Source organism: Schistocerca piceifrons, chromosome 7, assembly GCF_021461385.2.
Source record: "Schistocerca piceifrons isolate TAMUIC-IGC-003096 chromosome 7, iqSchPice1.1, whole genome shotgun sequence".
In the NCBI taxonomy this organism is placed as follows: Eukaryota; Metazoa; Arthropoda; class Insecta; order Orthoptera; family Acrididae; genus Schistocerca; species Schistocerca piceifrons.
Window position 1 is genome coordinate 319591427 of NC_060144.1, and position 23111 is coordinate 319614537.

At 43.9% G+C, this 23111-nt stretch overlaps 1 protein-coding gene across 1 annotated transcript in view; it reads right to left on the reverse strand.

Annotated features, from left to right (window-relative positions):
* LOC124804647 (vacuolar protein sorting-associated protein 45) overlaps positions 1 to 23111 on the reverse strand; it is a 139505-nt gene that overhangs the window by 47934 nt on the left and 68460 nt on the right. Inside the window, exons 5-9 of the mRNA XM_047264870.1 lie at positions 20618 to 20728; positions 20408 to 20542; positions 9251 to 9391; positions 7870 to 8007; positions 7630 to 7788 (exon numbers count right to left, since the gene is read on the reverse strand). Of these exons, the coding sequence (XP_047120826.1) occupies positions 7630 to 7788; positions 7870 to 8007; positions 9251 to 9391; positions 20408 to 20542; positions 20618 to 20728 (684 nt within the window). The remainder of the gene's footprint in view (positions 1 to 7629; positions 7789 to 7869; positions 8008 to 9250; positions 9392 to 20407; positions 20543 to 20617; positions 20729 to 23111) is intronic.

A 23111-nucleotide genomic window follows, 5' to 3' on the forward strand; every position in this document is an offset into this window, starting at 1 on the left:
TTATACATTTTAGCAACTATATCCTGACCCACAACTACTTTTCCTTTGAAGGGAAGGTTCACAAACAAATTCACAGCACAGTCATCAGCACTCACATGACACCCTCCTACACCAGAGGAGGACCATTTAGAGGAAACCTTCCCAGCCTTCCATAACTCCCAACCCATAGTATGGTTCAGGTTCACTAATTGTATCTTTAAAGTGTGGACACAAAACCCAGACATCCTATCCATATTTCTTCACAACCTCAACACCTTTTCTCCCATCTGCTCCTACTGGTCCTCCTCTACCCAATGTGACACCTTCCTGTACATTGACCTCCATCTCCGTTATGGCTCCATCCTGACCTCTGAGCACATTAAACCCACTAACCACCAACAGCACCTGCATTCCCACAACTGCCATATCTTCCACACCAAAATAACCCTCCCAAACAGCCTCACCACCCATGTATGACATGTCTGCAGTGATGAGAACTACTCTGTCCAGTATGCTGAAGGCCACACAAAGACCTTCACAGACAGGCAATACCACCCCCCCCCCCCCCCCCCAAACAACATCTTAGTCCATTCCTACACCATTCCCACTTCCCACTCCCAGTCCCTTGCACAGGGATCGTAGCCCTGGGGGGAGACCAAGGTGCAAGACCTGCCCAATCCACCCACCCAGCACCACCTATTCAAGTCCTATCACAACCTTATCCTACCCCATCAGAGGCTGAGCGATATGTAAAAGCAGCAATAACATATACACTACTGAATTGTTGTCAAGAACATAGCTGACCACAAGGTTGCACAACATGTTCAATTTCACTGGCTGCTTCACAACCCAAACTGTATGGTTGGTTGGTTTGGGGGATTCAAGAGACCAGACTGCGACAGTCATCGGTCCCTTTTTCCAAATACTAAAAATACCCACAGAGAATAAAAAAAACGTTCAACAGAGTAGTAGACAGATGACACAGAACAAGAGAAACGTAGACAAGGACCAGACAAAACAAAATAAAATCACACAGAGTGTGACAGTGGTTGGCCGACCATAGGAACAAAAAAAAGGAGAAGCCAACCACCGAGAGACACATTAAAAACTCGGTTTAAAATCGTAGGCCAAAGGCCCGAATCAACACAAAAAACATAACAAACACTCCAATTAAATGATAAAAACCCCCTGCCCGAATAAAACGTAAAACTAAGCATGCCATGGCAGAGTCATCAGTTAAAAGGGCAGGGAGCGTATCAGGCAGCGCAAATGTCTGCCTGACCACAGCTAAAAGGGGATAGGCCAACAAAATGTGGGCCACTGTCAAAGCCGCCCCGCAACAACATAGAGAAGCGTCCTCCCAACGCAGTAAATAACTGTGTGTCAGCCGGGTGTGGCCAATGCGGAGCCGACAAAGAACAACTGAATCTCTGTGAGTGGCCCGCATGGATGACCACCACACATCCGTCGTTGCCTTGATAGGACAGAGTTTGTTTGGTGTGGGCAGACCCTGCCATTCAGTGTCCCAAAGCGAGAGAACTTCGCGGTGTAAGACTGCCCTCAAATCAGTCTCCGGGAGGTCAATCTCCAGAGATGATTTACTGGTGGCCTCTTTCGCCAGGCGGTCTACATTTTCATTGCCAGGTACCCCAACGTGGCCGGGGATCCACACAAAGCCCACAGATCAGCCACAACGGGCAAGAGTATGCAGGGACACCTGGGTACCCATCACCAGACGAGAACGAGGGAAAAACCGGTTGAGCGCTCGTAAACCGCTCAGGGAATCGCTACAGGTAACGAAGGACTCACCTGAGCAGGAGCAGGTATACTCGAGGGCTCGAAAGATGGCGACCAGCTCAGCAGTGGAAACGCTGCAGCCAGCCAGCAATGAACGTTGTTCGGAATGGTCCCCTAGAGTTAGCGCATAACCGACCCGACCAGCAACCATCGAACCATCAGTGTATACAACGCCAGAGCCCTGATACGTGGCTAGCACGGAATAAAAGCGGTGGCAGAAGGCCTGCGGAGGGACTGAGTCCTTCAGGCCCTGTGCCAAGTCGAGCCGAAGGCAAGGGCGAGGAACACACCATGGAGGTGTACGCAAAGGGGACCGGAAAGGAGGTGGAACAGGGAAAACCCCAAGCCCGGAGAGAAGCTCCTTGATACGGACGGCGATCGGACAACCCGACCGGGGCCGACGTTCTGGGAGATGGACGACTGACTGCGGGAACAGGAGACGATAATTTGGATGCCCGGGCAAGCTAAAAACATGGGCAGCATAAGCAGCCAGTAATTGTTGGCGTCGTAACCACAGTGGAGGGACACCTGCCTCCACAAGTATGCTGTCCACAGGGCTGGTCCGGAAAGCACCAGTGGCAAGGCGTATCCGGCTGTGGAGGATTGGGTCCAGCACCCGCAACGCAGATGGGGATGCTGAGCCAAAAGCCAGGCTCCCATAATCCAGGCGGGACTGGATTAACGCCTGGTAGAGCCATAACAGGATAGATTGGTCGGCGCCCCAGCTGGTGTGGCTCAAGCATCGCAGAGCATTAAGATGCCGCCGACACTTCTGTTTAAGCTGCCGAATATGAGGCAGCCAAATCAACTGGGCATCAAAAACGACACCCAAAAACCTATGTGACCCTACCACAGCAAGAAGTTCGCCGTCAAGATAAAGCTGCGGCTCCAGGTCAACAGTGCGTCGCCAGCAGAAATGCATAACGCAGGTCTTGGCTGCCAAAAACTGGAACCCATGAGCTACAGCCCAAGACTGCACCTTACGGATAGCGCCCTGTAGCTGATGTTCTGCAGCTGCAATGCCAGTAGAGCTGTAGTAAAGGCAGAAGTCGTCAGCATACAGGGAAGCGGAGACAGAATTTCCCACCGCTGCAGCAAGCCCGTTTATTGCAATTAAAAACAGGCAGACACTGAGGACAGATCCCTGTGGTACCCCGATCTCCTGGACTCGGAAGGAACTATGGGAGGCCGCGACTTGCACGCGGAAGATACGATACAACAGAAAGAAAATTTCGGAGAAAGATTGGCAGAAGACCCCGAAGACACCATCCATGAAGCATAGAAAGGATGTGATGACGCCATGTTGTATCGTATGCCTTCCGCATGTCGAAAAACACAGTGATCAGGTACTGACGGGGGGCAAAGGCAGTACGGATGACCAACTCCAGGCTCACCAGATTGTCAGCGGCTGAGCGGCCTTTATGGAACCCACCCTGAGACAGAGCCAGAAGGCCCCGAGACTCCAGTACCCAATTCAAGCGCCAGCTCACCATCCATTTAAGCAACTTGCAAAGAACGTTGGTGAGGCTAATGGGACGGTAGCTGTCCACCTCCAAAGGGTTCTTGCCTGGTTTCAGAATGGGGATAACAATACTTTCCCGCCATTGCGACGGAAACTCACCCTCGACCCAGAGACAGTTGTAAAGGTCGAGGAGCCATCGCTGGCAGTCCACTGAAAGGCGTTTCAGCATCTAACAGTGGATGCGATCTGGCCCAGGAGCAGTATCAGGACAAGCGGCGAGGGCACTGCGAAATTCCCACTCACTGAATGGAACATTGTACGATCCTGGATAGTGGGTGCGAAACGAAAGGCTCCGACATTCCATCCGCTCTTTAATGGAGCAGAAGGCCAGGGGGTAATTCGCAGAAGCGGAACTCAGAGCAAAATGCTCTGCCAAGCGGTTTGCAATGACATCGGAGTCAGTACAAACTGCTCCATTCAGTGAGAGCACTGGGACACTGACAGGGGTTCGATAGCCATAGAGGCGTCGAATCTTGGCCCAGACCTGTGATGGAGAGACATGGAGGCCAATGGTGGAAACATACCGCTCCCAGCACTCCTGCTTGCGTAGGCGGGTAAGGCGGCGGGCCCGCGCAAGCAGCCGTTTGAAGATGATGAGGTGTTCTATGGAGGGATGTCGCTTGTGACGCTGGAGAGCCCGCCGGCGATCTTTAATCACTTCAGCGATCTCAGGTGCCCACCAAGGCACAGTCCTCCGCCGAGGGGACCCAGAAGAACGGGGAATGGCAGATTCTGCGGCAGTAACGATGCTGGTGGTGACTGAGTGAACCACCGCATCAATGTCGTCATTAGAGAGAGGCTCAATAGCGGCAATGGAGGGAAACAAGTCCCAGTCAGCCTTATTCATAGCCCATCTGCTGGGGCGCCCCGTAGAGTGACGCTGTGGCAGTGACAGAAAGACCGGAAAGTGGTCACTACCACACAGGTCGTCATGCACACTCCATTGGACAGACGGTAAGAGGCTAGGGCTGCAGATCGAAAGGTCAATGGCGGAGTATGTGCCATGCGCCACACTGAAGTGTGTGAAGGCACCATCATTTAAAATCGAAAGATCAAGCTGTGTCAATAAATGCTCAAAGGTGGCGCCTCGGCCTGTTGCCACTGACCCACCCCACAGAGGGTTATGGGCATTGAAGTCGCCCAGTAACAAGAAAGGTGGCGGCAATTGGGCTATCAGTGCAGCCAGGACATGCTGCGCGACATCACCATCCGGTGGAAGGTAAAGACTGCATATGGTAACAGCCTGTGGCGTCCACACCCGAACAGCAACATCCTCTAAAGCTGTTTGTAGAGGGACAGACTTGCTGTGAAGAGAGTGTAGGACATAGATGCAGACGCCACGAGACACCCTTTCATAAGCTGCCCGGTTCTTATAATAACCCCGATAGCCATGGGGGGCGGGGGTTCGCATTGCAGGAAACCAAGTTTCCTGAAGAGCAATGCAGAAGAAAGGTTGAAGGCTGATAAGTTGTCGGAGCTCAGCTAGATAGTGGAAGAAACCGCTGCAGTTCCACTGGATGATGATATTGTCCATGGCTGAGAAAGGCGTGAAGGGACTGGGAAGGCAGATTACGCCACTGGGTCACCCGCTGCCTCCAATTGAGCACCTGTGCTAGTACTATCCATGGCGTCTGAGGGACCGGCGAGATCATGGTCCTCAGCAGACGCCAGAATCTCCACCTCGTCCTCAGACGCAGAGCTTGTAGGAAGCGGTGGGACGGGTGCCACCGCAATGTCGTTATTCTTGGGGACTTTCTTCTTTTTCTGCTTCTCTCGCTGTGCCTTCGGTGGTTCAGGCTTGGAGGGCTTCACAGGGTCAGTTTCAGGGATGGACGACGACCGTGAGGCTCTACGACCAGGGACTGGTGGTTGTTTCAGCCACTTGCGGGTGTCCGCTTTTCCGCTGGTCGGAACTTGCAAAGGGAGGTCCCCAAGGGACCCCTTCCTTGCGAGAGTATCTGAAAAAGTCTTATTCTTCTCCGGCTGGGAAGGGGGAACACTGATGTCCCCGATGGTTTGGGGGGGGGGGGCGGGGGGGAGGGGTGTTGCTCCTGAAGTAGATGGAGCAGGAGCAACAGGGTGTGAAGTGCCCCCCACAATCAAGGGGGCTGGTGGATTTTGACCAATCATAGATCCAACCGGACGGGACGACACAGGAGATGGGAGAACCGTCATTGCAGCAGCGGCATAGGTCGACGTCATTGCCATAGGATGGAGCCGCTCATATTTACGCCTAGCCTCGGAGTAGGTCAGGTGGTCCACGGTCTTCTATTCCATTATCTTCCTTTCTTTCTGGAATATCCTACAGTCCGGCGAGCAGGGGGAATGGTGCTCTCTGCAGTTAACACAGATAGGAGGCGGGGCACATGGAGTATTGGGATGCGAAGGATGTCCACAATCTCGACACGTGATGCCGGAAGTACAGTGGGATGACATGTGTCCGAGCTTCCAGCATTTAAAACACCACATCGGAGGAGGGATATATGGCTTCACATCACAACGGTAAACCATCACCTTAACCTTTTCGGGTAAGATATCACCCTCGAAAGCCAAGATGAAGGCACCGGTGGATACCTGATTATCCCTCAGACCCCGATGGATGCGCCCGACGAAGTGAACACCTTGTCGTTCTAGATTGGCGCGTAGTTCATCATCGACTGCAGAAGAAGATCCCTGTGGAAGATAATACCCTGGACCATGTTGAGACTCTTATGGGGCCTGATACTAACTGAAACATCCCCCAACTTGTCACCAGCGAGCAACCTCCGTGACTGGGCGGAGGATGCTGTTTTGATGAGTACTGACCCAGAGCGCATTTTGGACAAGCCCTCCACCTCCCCGAACTTGTCCTCTAAATGCTCCACAAAAAACTGAGGCTTGGTTGGCATAAAAGATTCACCATAAACCCGCGTACAGACAAGGTACCGGGGTGAATAATCTCCACTGCTGTCTTTAGCCATGCGTTCCTCCCATGGAGTGGCCAGGGACTGAAATGATCTTGGATTGTATTGCTTGCCGTTGAGGTTAGACCTCAATCACTTAGAGACTGCTGGTGGAGGCCCATTAGCGAGAGATGATGTACCACGCTTCACTGCGGGTCATCCACCCTGATGCCACCCACTCCGACCAGGGGCTCTCCCCACGGGTGCCACCCAGCCGCAGCAAAGACCACCTGGCAGGATGGCCTTTGCCGGGAGTCCCGATGCCCCAGAGAGATAGGCATCTACTCCTCGGCATACGTGGGGTGGTAACAGCTCAGGCATCAGCAGTGCAATCCCTGTGTAGTCAGGAGGCTACCACCAAGAGGGTACATGATGACCCCACCACAACGGATTGGCTACCGTACTGGTTGTCGGGTGTCGAATATCCATTAATAAAGGGAGCAAAGATGGAAGTGCAGAATGGAGGGAAAGTAGGCTACCCGGAACACACTGCAGCTGATGTGGTCGGAAGCTAAGTGTAAGTCCAACTCCATGACAGTAGCGAATATGCCAGATCTTAGGGCAAGATGGATATAGAATGCACCACATAAGATGTCCTTCCCCAAATGGTACGCACTAACGGAAAATTGTGAAATGGAGTGGTCAAACCCCGCAGGGGACCATCACATTAAGGCCGAAATGTTTGAGACTCTTTTTAGTCACCTCTTACGACAGGCAGGAATACCGCGGGCCTATTCTTACCCCCGAACCCACAGAGGGGGTCCAAACTATACGGATCTTGCATTCCACCACCAGCTTCTGTGAACTACACTGATGGGAGTTATCCTAACAACACATCTTCCTCTCCTGTAATCATCCTGACCTCAGTCTCAGGTAACCCACTGTCCCCGCACCATCCACCCAACAGTCCCCCTTCCTCCATCCCATCATCCCCTTCTAATTCATATCTCCAGATCACCTTCAGTATGTGCTGCTTCCCATCCTCTGCTACAACTATAACTGCCAGCTCTCCCTCACACATTGGCAGCAGGCAAACCAGCCTCCCTCTGAACCACAAGCCACCTACCCCCAAACCCTTTCCCTGCTTCCCACCTCCCTCTACCACCCCACATGACACTAACCCCAAAACACTAGCCCCTCTGCTGCAAAATACATTGGCAACGTCAGTCTAGCCAGCACTATGTAGCAGCACAGGTAGGGGTGTGTGTGTGTGTGTGTGTGTGTGTGTGTGTGTGTGTGTGTGTGTGCGTGCGTGTCGGTGTGGGTGTGCTTGTCATAGAATAGCTCCGAAATCTAGGAAGTTTTCCATCTTTTGTGTCTGCCTATTGAGTATTTACATTCTACAAGAACTTCCCTACAACATTTATACCACATAAAATAATATCTCACCTCTATTAACTCATCAGGTAGACGACGTTTTCTCAGTTCAACCACCAGCCCATTTATATCATTGTTGGCATGTTTCTCATAGCGTAAAGCGTATAACATCACTAGACGAGCTGCATCAAAATCTCTTACTCCACCACTGTCAATCAGTCTTCGTATTCTCTTAAAATAAACAGAACATAAAATAAATTTAATATAAACTATCTCAAAATGTAACAGCTAAATATTCAATCCTTTTCATACTTGCAGCTGCTGGGAATGTTCATTCTGGCAAGCCAACTCTTGCTCAAGTTCTGATACCTCCAATAGGTTATGACGGCTAACCAAAGATGACAGCTCACCCACTACTGTGACATGTTTAGTAACGGTTCCAGACATTTTCTGAAACAAATCAATATACAAACATTTAACACAAACAATGAAAAACTAAATGCTACTATGTTATCTTTCAGTCACATACAACAATATACTACCACTACAAAGAACAAGATCACAATGAATGAATATTGTGCAGTACTCATGATACATATTATCCAAAAGTAGAGTATGATTACATTTCTTAGCACAATGCGGGAAAGAGCATACATCCTGACCCTTATCCTCTTCTTTTTACTTTCCCTTTCTCCTTGTATTTCACTGCTTTTCAAAGGAGAAGAAATCTTGGAATTTCATTTGAAATCACAAGACGTCACACTCCAAATCAACCATCACAATGCTAACCCATCATTTACTGAATTCTCTACACACTATGCATTTAGCTGCAATGTTGGTGTTTCTCAGTTGCTCTTTACTTCATCGGGGAGAGGGGTGGGGAGAACAGGAGACATCAAGTACAATCAACTGTCCCAAGTATAATTTGTTGTGAAATGGCAGAGCACAGATGCAGTCTGAAATGGATGAACTGACAATAGATACTGTTGTTTCCAAGATGTATTATCAGTTGTTGAAGCTTCATTATGAACATGAATCCTGACTTTGAGTGCTGCTGATTCCATCTTTAATTTGAAACAATGGAAAATCCAGGACAGAAAGTAACAATATTATGACAAGGAAAGTTGCTACTCACCATATGGCAGAGATGCTGAGTCACAGATAGGCACAACAAAAAGTGTTTCACACTTAAAGCTTTCGGCCAATGGCCTTTTTCAACTACACACACACACACACACACACACACACACACACACACACCTCTCACACACGACTGCCGTCTCAGGCAACAGCAGTGTGGTTCCAGTTGCCTGAGACTGCAATCTGTGTGTGTGTGTGTGTGTGTGTGTGTGTGTGTGTGTGTGTGTGTGTGTGTGTGTTGTTGACAAAGGCCTTCGGCCAAAAGCTTTAAGTGTGAAAATCTTTTTGTTGTGCCTATCTGCGACTTGGCATCTCCGCTATGTGGTGAGTAGCAACTTTCCTTCTCATAATATTGTTACATCTTCAATTTTATATATTTGGTGACAGTTACAGTTAGGATAGCCTATACTTCACTTTGTAGTATCATCATTTAATACGAACACCAAAATACTCTGTACTAGATTGAACAGAAACACAGCATGAGAAGATACAACCATTGTAACAGAATTACAATTTACAGTACAGTACTAATTCACTCACTTTGCAAACTTGCCTTAAATTGGGGGTACGCTTCCACAAAATTCTTCATGTCTGCAATACTTTCAACTTTTTTATGACTTTTTGCCTTTTTCTGGAAGTCTTCCATCAAAGCCTTTATTGTTTGCCCAATTTCTCCAAAATTCAGATACAGATTCTGAAAGAGAGATAAAAAAAATTATCAGCTGTATGAAAAAAATTTAAAAATTGAAATAAAATAAGCATATTTTCAAAAATTAGAGAACAAATAATAGCTTGTAACAAAAGAAATCTATAAAATTTGGAAATTTGTGGTAAGTTTCTATGGGACCAAACTGCTGAGGTATCAGTCCTTAGACCTACACACTACTTCATCTAACTTAAACTAACTTACACTAGGGACAACACACACACCCATGCCCGAGGGAGTACTTGCACCTCCGATGGGGGGGGGGGGGGGGGGGGGGGGACAAGTTGCCTCAGAACTATCGGCTACCCCGCGCAGCAAAAACGAGTACCATTCAAAGCTACAACTTCTAAGCCCATATAAAATACAATTGCTTTGTGTTATAAAGGAAGTTCCTTTGCAAAGAGGATACAATGCTGTCATGTGCAGAAGTTCATCCACAACTTTAAACTATACAATAATGGAAATTCCTGTATGAGAAACATGTAAAATAAGGGAAAGGCAATCACTCATTTATAACAGGTGTGGAGCACAGAAACATGTAATAGAAAATAGCATTCACACTAGCTCTCAAACACTATCTCTTTTTACAACAGATGACGTTCTGGCCCGAGCTGCCGGAGTTGGCGGTCATGTGTCGTAAGGTATGCTTGCTTGTGTGTATGGATGGTGTGTTTTTCTCTTTTGCCAATAAAGGCAATGGTTGCAACCTTTGTGTAAATGTCTTAGTTGTGCCTGCCAGCAACTTAACATATCTTTTTTACGGCAAGTAGCAACCTGTCTTTTCCTAAATTGTGAAAGTTCACACATTCACACACCACAGCACACACTCTCATGGTCACAGCAAGACTCAGTATGGGTTTCTGTGTGGTTATGCGAGTGAATGTGTGTACTTCTGCTAAAGGAAGAGTTAGTGCACCAAAACTAGTGTGAATGCTGTTTCTGTTACGTGTTTCTGAGCTACACATATCAATCTGCTTCAGGTGAGTTGTTGCCTTTCCCTTATTTTATGTATACACACTTGCTCACTGAAATACAATTTAGTGCATAATTTTTTAAAAACCTTTGTAGTTTTCAGTTTTCAACACACCAACGTGTCTCTCATCTATGCATTCTCTACATATTTGTCATCAGCATTCATTAAACAAATAGAAACCTAACAATAAAAGTACTAGGAACAATTTTTTTAATTACGTTCTTTTCTAAATTGTACTATTTATAAGGCTGTATTGATATTTAGTTGAAACATACAGCAAACTGATTTATGAATAAAATATTATATACCAAGCTCATACAATCTACTGAGTGAGCCGTGGCAGCTCATTTCTCCTTCCGACCATCGATAACTTTTAGCTGGGATCTCACCTTGGAGCGCAGGTTACTCCCTCATGTGGTTATTGCTGCCTTGCCTAGTCTTCAGAAGCGACCCCTAGAGGCACATCTAGGGAGAGGCCTCTGAAAAGCGTGGTGCAGGAAGCTGATGGGTAGTTTTCGCACAGCATGGAGCCGGTGGCTGTAGAAGTACTTGGAGCAACGGACATGCAGTGCTGATCAGCATGACATATTTTACGGCTCATTATTTACTCTTTTTTGCCAGAACTGGGCAGAAGGGAAAGATCTGGTTCGCTTACATTGTGCGCAACTAGTTGTTCACTTCTGTGCACCGATTTCCCATTCCGTAAGCTGTTTGATTAGATGTTCGTGTTTATGTTCATTGAGTCATCGTGCAAACCTTATTATTTGGCTCTGTGATTCTAGAATTAGTGTATTGCTCTGTCTGCTCTGGGTGATTCTGAAGTAACTTGTCTTCATCTGCTGGCCAGCATTTTTTCTCAAAAAAATTTGCTACAGTTAATGCTGTTGCAGTTATGTAATGTGTCCAGTTGTCACGCACAGATATATCAGGGCCCTCCGCATTATGCAGTTTTTTTTTTTTTTTTTTAATGAAAAAAATTTAATCTTATGCAAGAAAACCAGCCGTTCCTAAATTTTAATGTTCGCTTTCACAATGTTTCAGAAGATGGTGGGTGCTCTGGTACCTATCCAGTCCTTTAAAGCATGTTGTGAGCTCCAGCTAATGGTAAGACTCTAGCGAGTTGTTTATTATATTCCTTCCTGGAAGCAATAACAGCTCCCTTTCTGCAGTACTCTGTAAGTGAAGCTTATTTCCTAGGGCATATCAACTTACTAAAAAGGTCCTATAAGTGGACTCATGATTAAACCGTAACTTTTCTTGTAGTATAATCCAGTCAGACACTTAAATTTCTTACTTGTTAACAGCACTTACTAAGTTGCTGGGAGAGAGTTCCATACTGATGATTTTTTTCCGCATCGACCTGGCTTATTTGTGGCCATGTGCATGGCTCTCTAGCATTTCCTAGCACGGCTTGCTATAGTTTTGCAGTCTTGCATCCTGGATGTGTGTGCTGAAGCAGAGTATCTTGTGCTATCTGGCTTGCACTGAAATTTTGTTGTCGGTTAAGAGGCCTTTGATTAATTGGCTTCACACAAGAAATTTTCCCTTTAATATTTAATAAATATTCTACCCTTGTTCTAAGCTTTATTGTAAAGTTTCTTGGTGTAAACAATTTGGAGGTTTGCCTAATGTCTTAAATAAATTTATCTAGAACTGTTTAAATTATTTTAATTGGCTGATTCATTTAAAATTGTTTAATTTAAAAATTTTAAAAGGTCAATATTGTAATTGTGTACACAGTTCCGCGTAGTCAGCGCGTACACAACTTTCCCACTAGAGCGCGCCCCGCTAAGCACAACAGCGCAGGCGCAGCGCTCATCCGTCTCCGCACTATGAGGTGTCGCTGCCATAGAGACAGACCAAATTCTGCTTTCGCCGATCCTCGTATTAATATGTAACGCAGCCAATGAGATTGCTGCTAACGTAGAACCTTTTCTCCTCGCGGATCACACTCACGCAGCGGTACATGAACGGGCGAGGTATTATAACGAGTGTACAGACCTCCGATTATCCAGTCTGCATTTGTCTGTACCAGTCTATAGTCAAGTTTCAGTCTGCGCATAAAAAGATTACCATATTCCTGTATATAGCCATGAAGATAAATGTATAGACACTTTTGTCAAGTATCAGAGATATATGGGAGAATAAGATTAACGTACCAATACCAAAGGAACTTCAGATTGTCAATTGTAAATAGCATCCAGAACCAAGTTAAGTAATTTTTATGCTTGTTGTTATTTTAATAAATGTGTGTGAAAATTAATCAAGTTGTGTTTAAAGTTGGTCACCGTCAATCTGCTACTCTAAGCGTGCAAGTGGCATTTCTATCCTCTGACCTAACGGCAGAAGATAAACATGCCACGATAAGACCCCGAGACATATTGCTGACACTCGCCTACTTCGTTAGAGTGACAAGTCAAATAATCGGATGGTGTGTGTACTGAAGGTCTTACAGTACGCACACCACAATTGTTAGGGTCTTATTTCTTGAATTTGTTTCACAACCATTGACCATTAGAGGAATTTCATGTATAGAAAGGAATGGCACATAACATAGAAATTAATACTTGAAACTGCTGATTAAAGAAAAGAAAAGCAAAAGAAAAGAGGCAACAATACATATGAGCAGAGAAAGAAAAGATGAAACCTGAAAACAAAAAATCAACGATAACTCACGAAAGATGAAAAGCACAATCTCACAATCATTTACTCATGTACATCCATCAAATAAGGAAAATCATAAACAATGAAATTCCTAGGGAAACCAAAATGACTGATACAAATGTTCGGAAGATTGTTACCAAAGTAGAGACACAACATTCAAATATGCAAACCAGTAATGCTAAAATTCATTGGAGTTTTTTACACAAATCTGATAACCTCAAGATAGAGAGTAAGATGGAAATTCCAACAACAGTATACTATGCCTTCCACATCGTTGGCAATGGGTTCTACACAATGCTGGTGACTACTCTGAAGGACAGTAACAGGTGCAAACATGTAACTCTTTTGTGTCGGTTGTGAATAAATAGTTGCCACTATTTACATTCCAACCCTTGGTAATGCATTCAGGTCCAGGAGAGTTCAACCTATGGAGCAGTATGAAGATACAGAGACACCTACCATTTGGTCTTTTTGCTGTATTTTGGTGCCATGTCATCAAGAATCTGAAGAGTCCTTGGAAGATTTGGCATCAAGTGTGTTTTTCAATCATCTTCAAAACTGCAAAACCTGTTGGGTTCGGTTAAGGATGATCTTGGCTTGAGGAAATGTGGTGTATACAAGATTCCTTGTCAATGCGGGGCAGCATATATAGGTCAGACATGTTGCACAGAAGAAGAACGCTGCATGTGAACATCAGCGTCATACACGCCTTCATCAACCAGAAAAGTACGCAATTGAGAACCATTGTCTGAATACAGGACATCGCATGATTTACGAAAAGATGAAAGTTTTACCCCGAGCATCATCTTCCTCGAATTCTGTCACTAAGGAAGCAATACATACCCATACACCTGACAATCTCATCAACAGAAATGTGAGATTTCAACTAAGCACAGACCGGAACCCTGCATTGGCTGCTATTAAATCACGCTGCAAAAATCAAAATTTTTCGATAACAGACCCATCATAACATTGGTCTATTATAGTCTTTTGTGAGTAACATCTGGCCGTACTGTTAGTAAACGCAGCATACAGCGCACATGCAGGGGAGACGCTCTGCGATTTTCGGTTTGAGTATGGCAACATCTATCTGCAAATCATTGCACATGCGTGATTTCCATGCCTGCGCATTCTTCGCATGCATATTCTAGAAATGGGGTATCGATGTCCGGATACCGTCAGTTGTACCTAGCCACCAGCACGGTTGAACCACCTGAAGATGTCTGACAGTTGCTCCGAGAAATATTGTGGAATTTGCACAACATGATCCAGCAGAAAACCCGTGAAGACTATTTACAAGTTTCTTCTTGTTTTCCAAAATTTTCAAATTACCCCAGTTCCTTTTCTTGTAAGACTTTTACCAGTGACACTGAGGTAGTTTAATGAGAACTGAAGTGGTAAAATTAAAAGGAGCAACATCAGATACAGACCTCAGATGGTGTTGTCATATTGTTATTACATAACTCCTTCTGTAAGTACTAGAAAAATTACCCATGGAAGACCCATAAACTCACCTCTCTCAAAGTAAAATATTTAGTCAGTGTTAATTTGGATTTTAAAAAATTCTAGCTACAGAACATTCTTTTTTTTCAATTCATGGATCAAATTATACAAAATCTAATTAACAACATAGTGTCAACTGTTATTTTCCGGGATGTCAAACATTTGACAGTGCAGTTCACAATATTCTCCAAGAGAAGGTAAAATATTATGGCAGCAGAGAGCTTGCTGGCAACAGTATTTAACCTACCCAACACAAACAATGTGGAGTATCACATTAAGAAACCCAGAGGGTGTACACAAAAACAGCATCTTCAAAATGGAGAATAATTACTACGGGTGATCCACAGAGATGGATATTGGGTCTGCTCTTATTATACATAAATAATCTGCTATCATATATTCAATACGCATAAATAGTTATCTCCCCCCCATGAACCATGGACCTTGCCGTTGGTGGGGAGGCTTGCGTGCCTCAGCGATACAGATGGCCGTACCGTAGGTGCAACCACAACGGAGGAGTATTTGTTGAGAGGCCAGACAAACATGTGGTTCCTGAAGAGGGGCAGCAGCCTTTTCAGTAGTTGCAGGGGCAACAGTCTGGATGATTGACTGATCTGGTCCTGTAACATTAACCAAAACGGCCTTGCTGTGCTGGTACTGCGAACGGCTGAAAGCAAGGGGAATCTACAGCCGTAATTTTTCCCGAGGACATGCAGCTTTACTGTATGATTAAATGATGATGGCGTCCTCTTGGGTAAAATATTCCGGAGGTAAAATAGTCCCCCATTCGGATCTCCGGGCTGGGACTACTCCACAGGACGTCATTATCAGGAGAAAGAAAACTGGCGTTCTACGGATCGGAGCGTGGAATGTCAGATCCCTTAATCGGGCAGGTAGGTTAGAAAGTTTAAAAAGGGAAATGGATAGGTTAAAGTTAGATATAGTGGGAATTAGTGAAGTTCGGTGGCAGGAGGAACAAGACAGAGATTTAGGAACCAGGTTTTAAATTGTAAGACATTTCCAGGGACAGATGTGGATTCTGACCACAATATATTGGTTATGAACTGCAGATTGAAACTGAAGAAACTGCAAAAAGGTGGAAATTTAAGGAGATGGGACCTGGATAAACTGAAAGAACCAGAGGTTGTACAGAGTTTCAGGGAGAGCATAAGGGAACAATTGACAGGAATGGGGGAAAGAAATACAGTAGAAGAAGAATGGGTAGCTCTGAGGGATGAAGTAGTGAAGGCAGCACAGGATCAAGTAGGTAAAAAGACGAGTGCTAATAGAAATCCTTGGGTAACAGAAGAAATATTGAATTTAATTGATGAAAGGAGAAAATATAAAAATGCAGTAAATGAAGCAGGTAAAAAGGAATACAAACGTCTCAAAAATGAGATTGACAGGAAGTGCAAAATAGCTAAGCAGGGATGGCTAGAGGACAAATGTAAGGATGTAGAGGCTTGTCTCACTAGGGGTAAGATAGATACTGCCTACAGGAAAATTAAAGAGACCTTTGGAGAGAAGAGAACCACTTGTATGAATATCAAGAGCTCAGATGGCAACCCAGTTCTAAGCAAAGAAGGGAAGGCAGAAAGGTGGAAGGAGTATATAGAGGGTTTATACAAGGGTGAAGTACTTGAGGACAATATTATAGAAATGGAAGAGGATGTAGATGAAGATGAAATGGGAGATAAGATACTGCGTGAAGAGGTTGACAGAGCACTGAAAGACCTGAGTCGAAACAAGGCCCCGGGAGTAGACAACATTCCATTAGAACTACTGATGGCCTTGGGAGAGCCAGTCATGACAAAACTCTACCATCTGGTGAGCAAGATGTATGAGACAGGCGAAATACCCTCAGACTTCAAGAAGAATATAATAATTCCAATCCCAAAGAAAGCAGGTGTTGACAGATGTGAAAATTACCGAACTATCAGTTTAATAAGTCACAGCTGCAAAATACTAATGCGAATTCTTTACAGACAAATGGAAAAACTAGTAGAAGCGGACCTCAGGGAAGATCAGTTTGGATTCCGTAGAAATGTTGGAACACGTGAGGCAATACTAACCTTACGACTTATCTTAGAAGAAAGATTAAGAAAAGGCAAACCTACGTTTCTAGCATTTGTAGACATAGAGAAAGCTTTTGACAACGTTAACTGGAATACTCTCTTTCAAATTCTGAAGGTGGCAGGGGTAAAATACAGGGAGCGAAAGGCTATTTACAATTTGTACAGAAACCAGATGGCAGTTATAAGAGTCGAGGGACATGAAAGGGAAGCAGTGGTTGGGAAGAGAGTGAGACAGGGTTGTTGCCTCTCCCCGATGCTATTCAATCTGTATATTGAGCAAGCAGTAAAGGAAACAAAAGAAAAATTCGGAGTAGGTATTAAAATTCATGGAGAAGAAGTAAAAACTTTGAGGTTCGCCGATGACATTGTAATTCTGTCAGAGACAGCAAAGGACTTGGAAGAGCAGTTGAACGGAATGGACAGTGTCTTGAAAGGAGGATATAAGATGAACATCAACAAAAGCAAACGAGGGTAATGGAATGTAGTCGAATTAAGTCTGGTGATGCTGAGGGAATTAGATTAGGAAACGAGACACTTAAAGTAGTAAATGAGTTTTGCTATTTGGGGAGCAAAATAACTGATGATGGTCAAAGTAGAGAGGATATAAAATGTAGACTGGCAATGGCAGGGAAAGCGTTTCTGAAGAAGAGAAATTTGTTAACATCGAGTATAGATTCAAGTGTCAGGTCTGAAAGTATTTGTATGGAGTGTAGCCATGTATGGAAGTGAAACATGGACGATAACCAGTTTGGACAAGAAGAGAATAGAAGCTTTCGAAATGTGGTGCTACAGAAGAATGCTGAAGATAAGGTGGGTAGATCACGTAACTAATGAGGAAGTATTGAATAGGATTGGGGAGAAGAGAAGTTTGTGGCACAACTTGACTAGAAGAAGGGATCGGTTGGTAGGACATGTTTTGAGGCATCAAGGGATCACAAATTTAGCATTGGAGGGCAGCGTGGAGGGTAAAAATCATAGAGGGAGACTAAGAGATCAATACACTAAGCAGATTCAGAAGGATGTAGGTTGCAGTAGGTACTGGGAGATGAAGAAGCTTGCACAGGATGGAGTAGCATGGAGAGCTGCATCAAACCAGTCTCAGGACTGAAGACCACAACAACAACAAATAGTTATCTTTGCTGATAATGTAAGTATTATAATTGACAGAAAATATAAATAAAGATTTATTGAAAAATAACAACTCATTCTCTGCACGTAGAATTTAGATAAAACACTATAAATGCAGTTTGTACTAAACAAGGCCAGACTACATCACCAGAAATAACGCATGGGGGTGCTAAAAAAATAAAAGAGAACATTCTAAATTCTCAAGTGCTTATATTAATAATAACCTTAACAGAAAGTGACATGTTACACATCTTCTTCAAGGTATATGCTATGCAACTATTATGTTACGGATAATAGATTTTGGAGATGAAAATGTAAAGAAATTAACTTTCCCTGTTTTCATTCACTAATGTCTGATGGCATCATATTTTTGGGTAAATCACCATTGAGGACAAAGAATACCCAGCCTTTGTGTGGTACAGAAGGGAGTAATGCAACAAGCCATAAAAATCTTTTACCACTTACCCAGTGATTTAAGGAATTTAACACACATTAAAAGTAACTTCAAACACGAACTGAAATCATATCAGTTTGCTCCTGCTGCTGCACAGCATACATACACATCAAAAAAAGATTTGCATCACCTCAGTTCAGAGAGTTCCGGAACCTGTATGGAAAACTGCAATAGAGATCAACATAAACACCATTTCCGCCCTTTTTATTGCTCATGAAAACTGCACATTGAATGTTGCACCACCAAACAGCAAGACCTTCAAGAGGTGATGGTCCAGGTTGCTGTGTACACTGGTACCTCTAATACCCAGTAGCACATCGTCTTGCATTTTTACATGCCCGTATTCGTCGTGGCATACTATCCACAAGTTCATCAAGACACTGTTAGTCCAGACTGTCCCGCTCCTCAATGGCGATTTGGTGTAGATCCCTCAGAGTGGTTGGTGGGTCACGTCATCCATGAACAGCCCTTTTCAATCTATCCCAGGCATGTTTGATAGGGTTGATGTCTGGAGAACATGCTGGCCACTCTAGTCAAGCGATGTTGTTATCCTGAAGGAAGTCATTTACAAGATGTGAACGATGGAGGCACGAATTGTCAGCCATGAAGACGAATGCCTGGCCAAAATGCTGCTGATATGGTTGCACTATCGGTTGGAGGATGACATTCGTGTATTGTACACCTGTTACAGCACCTTCCATGACCACCAGCGGTGTACTTTGGTCCACATAATGCCATTCCAAAACAGCAGGGAACTTCCACCATGCTGCACTCACTGGACACTTTGTCTAAGGCACTCAGCCTGACCGGGTTGCCTCCAAACACATCTCCGATGATCGTCTGGCTGAAGGCATATGCGACACTCATTGGTGAAGAGAACATGATGCCAATGCTGAGCGATCCATTCGGCATGCTGTTGGGCCAATCTGTACCATGCTGGATGGTGTCATGGTTGCAAAGATGAACCTCACCATGGATGTCGGGAGTGAAGTTGCACATCACATAGCCTGGACAGTTCCATTGTTGACAGCCCTTCCTGGCACAAAGTAACAATGCGGACGCGATCAAACCGTGGTATTGACCATCTAGGCATGGTTGGACTACAGACAACACGAGCCGTGTACCTCCTTCCTGGTGGAATGACTGGAACTGATCGGCTGTTGTTCCCTCCCCCCCCCCCCCCCACCCCCTCCACCCCCCACCCACCCCCTCCCGTCTAAGGGTGCTGCTCATGCATGGTTGTTTACATATTTGGGTAGGTTTAGTGACATCTCTGAACAGTCAAAGGGACTGTGTCTGTGATTCAATATCCATAGTCAACGTCTATCCTCAGTAGTTGTGGGAACCGGGATGATGCAAAAGTTTTTTGATGTGTGTATTAAAATGTTTTGTGCATGAGTGTGCGTGTTTACGAGTGAAAGGGAGGAGTTTCAGATGGGTGAGGGTAGGAGGGATATAAGAATGGAGGGGAAAGGATATAGGAGGAAAAGGGGGTGGTCAGAGGAGGAGAGAGGCAGAGGGGATAAAGAGGGAGGCTGGATATTGTTGAATATAAATCACTTTATCTACAAAACCAACAGCTTAACACAATCGTGCAAATGGTCAGCATGTTGCTATCTTTGTCTCTGAGAAAATGCTTCATAATTTTGAAGTTGTCTGATTTCACGTCATACGTTGCAGTTATGATCCATACAATAGGCTAATATCAAGGCACTGCCGACATAAATGCCATGAAAAAGAATTATGCAAGATGAAAGACGGAGGAGCAGAATTATAGCGTAATATCACACTGCTCAATGCCTTTTCTATTCAGTAAAGAACTATCTATCCTCACACAGATATTAACTGAGCAACTGATTTACTGAGCTCGCATTTGAGAGCAGTAACATTCAAAAAACATCTGACAAACCAGATTTATGTTATCCATGGTTCCTTTGCAAATGTAATGACCTTGTCCTGGGGATGATGAACCCTTAATTTCCTTTTTTACACAGAAATTTACATACACTTCTGGATTTTTCACTGTTTTAAAAGAAAAAGTATGAAGTTTGAGACTTCCTATATCATGAGTTCAAATTCACAAACAATGAAAAGCACGTGAATGAAAAAAAAAAAAAAAAGTCAAATGTTCATGCTTGAATGCTTCAAACAAAGATGGAAGAAAAGGAAAGGTGACAAATGCTGAACATCTGAGTTCTTTTACTTACAGTAGAATAAAATTCGTCTTGCTCAGCAGAGAGTACAACTTCTTTCAGTTCCTTTGAAATGCCAGGAACACCTGAGAGATCAACTCTATTGTTGTTAATAGTCAATAGTTCATGAACCATTGCCTGATAGGTCCACTGAAAAATAAATTTATCTTCAGTAAATGCATAGACATATGTAAGTTCACTAATTAGTGTCAATCTGCAAAATACCTGATTAAGGAGAGGAGTAACAGGATCGTCACGTCTGTCCAAAATCAGTAACACTGGTGGAACTTCTGACTGTCTAAACTCAAAAAGGGATGCTTCTTTAGACAAAACTTCCTGAAACAGTATTTATTATCACTTACTTACAGATCATACATATATCAAATATGAACAGAAATCATATTAACAAAAATAAATAATTTATAAGCTAAGAAAGAATTGAAAAGTGGGCAAAAATAAACACAGAAGGATGTGGAAAGGCAGCAGACAAAAATGCATGTTATTTGAAAACCCATAATGAAAGTGACAGCGGTAGAGAAAACACACACAAATGCGCGATAGAGAGAGAGAGAGAGAGAGAGAGAGAGAGAGAGAGAGATAGAGAGAGAGAGAGAGAGAGAGAGAGAGAACGAACTGGGAAGGGATGTGTTATGAAATCCAGTATTTTCATTATTTTTCATCATAATGTGACAATTTCATTATAAGTGTTCTTAGTTTATATGCCTGTAACATAGATCACAGAAACTGAAAGCTGAACATTCCCTTATGGAACCACAAAGCTCCACCCACAATCTGCCAACCGATATTACTGTGCAAGGATGCACATTGTGCCACTTTCCATATTGGAATGACAAGCAGTTTAACAATTACATTCTTGTTTAGAATTGAGTGTATTAGTTGCCACACACTTGACAGAGTCGCATGTATGTTTTGGGATTGAGAGTACTGGCAAGCACTATTTAAAAAAGTGTGTTTATTGCAGCTATGAGGACCAGGAAAGCAGTATAGCTGCACCTTTTCTCATTTGCTCTTAGCACCACTAAGAGGAAATTTGTAGCTTACTTTACTTTAAAGTTGAACCTACAAATATTGAGCAATTTTGTAACAGAGAACTAGTGTGTATTAACGACGATTTCACGAGTTGGAAACAAAAACCAAACTCAACGATGACAAACACTGCAGCACTCCATTCCAACAACAAATATGCAAACTGCCATCCACCGCTATAATCACAGACAATGAATAAAACTGCAACGACTACTCAAAGTGCATGGGCATCACCTGGATAGGTCACTTACATACTGGCACCCTCTTCAGAAAGCAGCTGCAAAGTAAAGAAGCCACAATAATTTATTGCAAAAGCTAATGGGAAATTCTGGGGAACTAATACAATTTCAGGACACCAGCACTGGCTTTAGTTTACACATCATCTACATCTGCATCCATACTCCACAAGCCACCACTCATCACTTATGAATACCCACAGTCAATTACAGTTTACAGGGTTTTATTACATACGAAGTCTTTGAGCCCCACACATACCTGGGAACTTGTTTCACATGCTCATACCTTCATAAACAGACTTCAGTGGGGCACTGTGTCAAACGCTTTCTGGAAATCTAGGTATATGGAATCTTCCTGTTGTCGTTCACATCCACGGTTCCCATGAGGTCATACGAGAAAAAAGCAAGCTCAGTTTTGGACAATCAATGTTTTCTAAATCTGTACTTGTCTGTGAACAGAAAGTCTACACCTCACGGAAATTTATTACACTTGGAATGAGAATGTGGTCAAGAATTCTGCAGCAAACCAGAGTTAAGGGTTTTCATCTGTACTTTTATGGGTCTCTTCTTTTACCCTTCTTATATACAGGAGTCACCTGAGCTTTTCCTGCACTTGGGACTTCATGCTGGGCAAGATACTTGCGATAAATACAAGCTAAGTACAGGGAAAATGCATTAGAGTACTCTCTGTACAACTGAAGTAGGGTTCCATCCAGACCTGACAACATATTTGTTTTCAACTTTCAGTTACTTCTCTACACCAAGAAAGCGTATTACTACGACCTCCAAACATGAGTCTGTACAATGATCAAACAATGAAATGATTGCACAATCCTCCAGTGTGAATGATAGCTTAAAAGTAATATTTCCTTTTGCTATCTCATACTACCACACCGCATTTGTCAACAAGTGACTGGATAGAAGGCTTCAAATCAATTAACAATTTCATTTACGACCAAAATTTTCTCGGGTTCACAGCAAGATGTTTTTCTAATGTATAACGGTGGTATAGCTGTATGCTTCACACATTGATCTTTTAACAGATGCATGAATTTCTACCAACTTCTGTCGATCATCATCTGTGCATTCTTTTTTGAACCACGAGTGCAACTATCTCTGCTTCCTCAGCGATTTTCATATTTTCTTATTGAACCACAGTGGGACTTTTCCACCCTTAATCCACTTACTGAGCCCATATTTCCCCATGGCATGATTTATAATCCATTTAAACTTTGTCCATAATTCCTCCATGCCCATCATATTGTAAGTAAAGGATGCCCATTCATTTTCTAAGTGAGAAGTGAAAAACTGCTTATTTGCTCTTTCTCTGAAAAATACTCTCCTAGTCCTCTTGATAGATTTATTAACTTGTGTAGCCACCATGGCTATCATGCCATCATGATATCCATGTCTCTATACTGCCATTGTCAATAAGT